Raw genomic sequence first — 4,373 nt, 5'->3', positions numbered from 1 at the left:
AGCCCCTGCTCCCAGGCCATGCCCTGCAGCGCCGCTGCGAAGCGGCCCCCGCCGCCGGGGCCGGCACCGGGCCCGGCTGCCCGCTACTGCCCGACAAAAGCCTGCCCGGGCTGAAGGGGAAGGAGCCGGTGGTCTACCCCTGGATGAAGAAGATCCATGTGAGCACGGGTGAGTTGCCCTTGCCAGGGGGAGGTGGGGATGCGCCTGCAGAGGAGGGAAGGGGGGAGGGTGCTCCCGGGGCCGGGTTGGGTCGTTGCGTGTGTGGCTTTTTTTTTTTTTTTTTCCCCTCCTTCTCCCTCCGCGTTTCCTAATAAAAAAAAAAAAAGAAAAAAAAATGAGAAACCTTTTGTATCCGGGGTCCTTTATCAAAAGATTTACGAGACGCCAAACTGTTAGGGCAGTAATTATAGCCCCCATAAATTTAATTGCCCTGCAGTGGCTCTGGGCCATGTGTCTTTGAAGCTTTTCTTCTAACCCAAATGCCCATCACCATTTTTTATTGCTCCTCGATTGTCCCCACTGTCGATAGGCTGTGAAACAATTTTTCTTGCCGTTTATGTATCTTATGTGAACCTGGTGTCAAGTTATTATATAATGATTATGTTCCATCGCTTCCCCCCCCACACTTCTCCCTTTCTTTCCCCTCCGCGTGTGTGTGTGCCTGTGTGTGCACGTTTCAGTCAACCCCAATTACAACGGAGGGGAGCCCAAGAGGTCTCGCACTGCCTACACCAGACAGCAGGTCCTGGAGCTGGAGAAGGAGTTCCACTTCAACCGCTACCTGACCAGGAGGCGACGCATCGAGATCGCGCACACCCTCTGCCTCTCCGAGCGCCAGGTCAAGATCTGGTTCCAGAACAGGCGCATGAAGTGGAAGAAAGACCATAAACTGCCTAATACAAAGATGCGCTCCTCAAACCAGTCCACACTGAGCCAGCAGTCCAAAGCACAGACACAGGGCCACCCCCATCCGCTCGATGGGGCTACACCCAACGCAGCCGCGCTATAAATACGGTTATTTTTTTTTTTAATATATATATATATTTACCTATCTATTGGGGTTTTCCAGCTGCCCCGTGGTGGAGGCTGGCCGTTTGGACCAAACAACTGTGTAAAACAAAACAGGAGCAGGAAAGGAAGACGAGACGTGCCCAAGAACGGGCACATGTTTAAACCAAAACCCGGACGATTGTCTACATTGTATATAGATAATGGTTCCATGCCCATCATTTTTTTTCTATTTATGGAAACGCTCTCATGCCCTCGGTGTAAGAGAGGGCTGGATGCTGTCACGGACGAATTCTCCGTACCTAAGACGGACTCTTTTTTCTTTCTTTTTTTTTTTTTTTTTTTTTAGAGAACACTTTAAAAATAAAAGACAGTTAAAACAAAGCAAAGACCTCGTGAGACACTTGTGTAAGGCATTGACTTGAATAGCGCTGTTTCGTGGCGTGTTCGTGGATTTCCCTGCGTGTGTGTGTATGAGGGTGCACACGCACGTATGCACACACACCAACACGGGAGATAGAACGAACACGTCTACGGGAAGTTAAAGACTTACGAAAAATGTCCCCTTACGCTGTCTAAAGGAAAATGTTTTATGCATCAAAGGTAACTTAACTGGTTTTAAGTGTAGCCCCCGCAGTAGCTGTGATCTATTAGTTTTTCTCCACGTTCCCTATTGCATTTATTTAAAGAAATATTGCTATAAAGGCTGTTGCTGTCTTCATATTTGGCACCGTCTAAATCGTTTTGGGTCCATGTACAATTTGTGGATTTTTGGTGTAATGTATCACAGTGCCAAATGCTGGTAATAAAGATTATTCTGTACAAAAGAATTAAACGCTTGAAACACAAGTCCACTCAGTGCTGTTTCATCCACCTTGTGCTTGGCTGGTGTTGGCACCAGGAATGGAAAACAACGGTTTAACGTATTGTTTTAACTTGGATTCATCTTGTCAATAAGGTAATGGTTGCTTTAAATATAGTGAAAAACGTCCTGACTCCTAATTGCCTGGCTGGGAAATAGAGCGCTGTAGGACGAGGAAAGGTCTTGCTTCATTGTATAGGTGAGTGGTATTCTCTTCAGCAGACTTATGGCAGGATTAGTCCCGCTCTCCATCGCTGTCCGTACGGCTATTTTCAGCTGTGTTACAGAGAAACTGTGCTTCTGCTGGGAGCCAGTAAACTCCCGTGCGGGTTTTGCTGGAGGAGAAGTGACACATGCTCCCCATGATAACACTTTAAATCTTTAGCCAGCCGTGATTTATTCGTTCATTTTCACCCTATTATGATTTCTCAGTTGGCTAACACTTTTGAAGGGGAATACATGGGCGGTAACTTAAAGTTTCTCCAGCTGCCTTTTCTGTTTCCTTTTATTTTCTTTTTAAGACTATTTCGAAATATGTTGAGAAAGCCTCGTCAGGAACATGAATTTGTGTACAACTCAGGAGGTTTATTTGACCTAGATTGTCGAAATGACTGTGGGAAAATGGGGTTCAAGTGGTTCCAGCTCAGGCTGCGCATCTCACTGCTTTCAGGAGTGCTAGCAAAAGCAGAGCTGCTGACAGGGAGCCTTGCCCAGGGCTTCCACAACAGGGAGTAACACTGAGCTGGGTAGGAAAAGCCATGGGAAGGAACTCAAGTGCTAGTAAATCTTCCAGGGAAGGCCTGAAGGCCAAGACTTATTTACTTACCCAAATACATCCGAGAGGGATTTTTGGAATCAGTGCTTCTCTTTGCTTAAGTGGGGCCGCCAGCACTGCGTGCATCATCACTCCCTGGGTGAGGTAGCACAAGGCCCCAAAAGTATTGCCAGCATCCCTACCTGGCCAACATTGTCCCCAAGAAATTGAAACGTGCCACTGGCAGAACACATTCAGTATCAGAGAGGTGGCGGCTGTAAATACCTTCAGCAAACACCGCTGTCTCCAAACCTGACCAAGGAGCAGGCCTGGAAAGTGTGCTTCTACTCACATATTGCTGTTTACTAAATCCTGAATTGCCAGCTGCCTCCTTATTAAAGGGAGGGAAAATGTAGCTGTTAAGTGAGGTAAATACTCTCCACAAGCGCGTAACTCTTCATTTTGTTTATTGCGTGAGAATCCCTCAATATATATAGAGCCAAAATTAGCACAACCGAGCAAAATTCCATCTGAAATGTATTAACTGGCGATGCAGGATTTCTTTAGTGTGCAGCCTATGCGTATAAACCTGGTTTGCTCCCATTGTAAAGAGAAATGAAATCACGCTGCAAATAGCAATTTTAGCGAGAATCATTAATCACCTCCTACAATAAATACTTCTTTGTAATTCAACAGCGGTTCTGAAAGGCATTCTCTTGGAAAAGTCTGTGAAGACGCAAAGGTTTTTCCTGGAAAAAAAAAAAAAAAAAAAAAAGTGGTCATGTGTAAAGACACAGCATCTTGGCTGTCTGCTAAAAAAATGTACACTCTCTTGCTGGAGATTGAACCGCGGACTGCAAAATACCCCATGGCAGAGTATCGTCGCTTAAGGTAATTTTTCCTCCCCCCCCTCCCCGCCCCTTCCCCCTCTGCCTGTGCTGGGAGCAGGGCGCTGCTCCCGGGCTGGGAGCCCTCTGCTCCCCGTCCGATACCTCCCGTCTTTACAATAACTTCGAAAATTACATCGTCCAGTTTAAATTCTCGCATTGTGCTCCCTTTGCTAAGGCAACCGGGAGTTCACCGAGAGGACAAATTTTCTATCCCATTAATTGTTTTTTTTAGAGGAACAGACTGACCCTTCAAACCCTTGACCTTTAAAGACAGTATTCTTTTTAATCCGGCACTTGGACCTAAATGTCTCTTTCCCCCCCTCCCTCTCTCCCGCTCTCCCGGTGTCCCTCACACACGGCTTTATCTGCTCTGGCCACAAAGGCGAGTGCGGCCCAAAACGCTGGAAGTGGAAGTTTGTCAATATTTCAAAGAAAGACCAAATCACCTCGGAGTCAATTTGCTGGCCGCAGGGAACGCCACGCCGTTAACCCCGGTACCCACCTCCCCTCCACCCACCAAGAGAAAGGCTCCTTTTCCCAGGTCCCCCTCCTCGTTTCTCCTGCAAGCTCTTGCTATACCTGGTGTTTTATTACACGGAGAACTCGGCTGTGACAAGCGCCTTGTGTTATTTAATAACTAGAGCCATCCCGCATTGGAGGATTACCCAATGCTGGGACTTTTTTTTCTTTTGTTTTATTTTCTTTCCTTCCCCCCCCCCCCCGCTCGGGGGTCCCTGCCGTTCCGTGGCCTTCTTTCCCAGTGTTTGTAAACGAGGAAGGGGTGGGGGGAGCCCTCACACAGGGAGAGATCTTGACAGGCTTGCCATGAAACTCCGGCCCCCTCTCCGCGCCCCCCCTC

At 47.7% G+C, this 4,373-nt stretch overlaps 1 protein-coding gene across 1 annotated transcript in view; it reads left to right on the top strand.

The window, feature by feature from the left end:
- Positions 1-1,289, top strand: part of HOXA4 (homeobox A4) — an 11,738-nt gene extending 10,449 nt beyond the window's left edge. The window contains exons 2-3 of the mRNA XM_009887192.1: positions 3-168; positions 681-1,289. Coding sequence (XP_009885494.1) covers positions 3-168; positions 681-1,009 — 495 coding nt within the window. The 3' untranslated portion in view covers positions 1,010-1,289. The remainder of the gene's footprint in view (positions 1-2; positions 169-680) is intronic.
- The last annotated feature ends 3,084 nt before the right edge of the window (positions 1,290-4,373 follow it).

The sequence above is a fragment of the Charadrius vociferus genome, unplaced genomic scaffold (genome assembly GCF_000708025.1).
Source record: "Charadrius vociferus isolate BGI_N301 unplaced genomic scaffold, ASM70802v2 scaffold366, whole genome shotgun sequence".
Classification (NCBI taxonomy): Eukaryota; Metazoa; Chordata; class Aves; order Charadriiformes; family Charadriidae; genus Charadrius; species Charadrius vociferus.
This window is presented reverse-complemented; position numbering and strand designations above follow the sequence as displayed.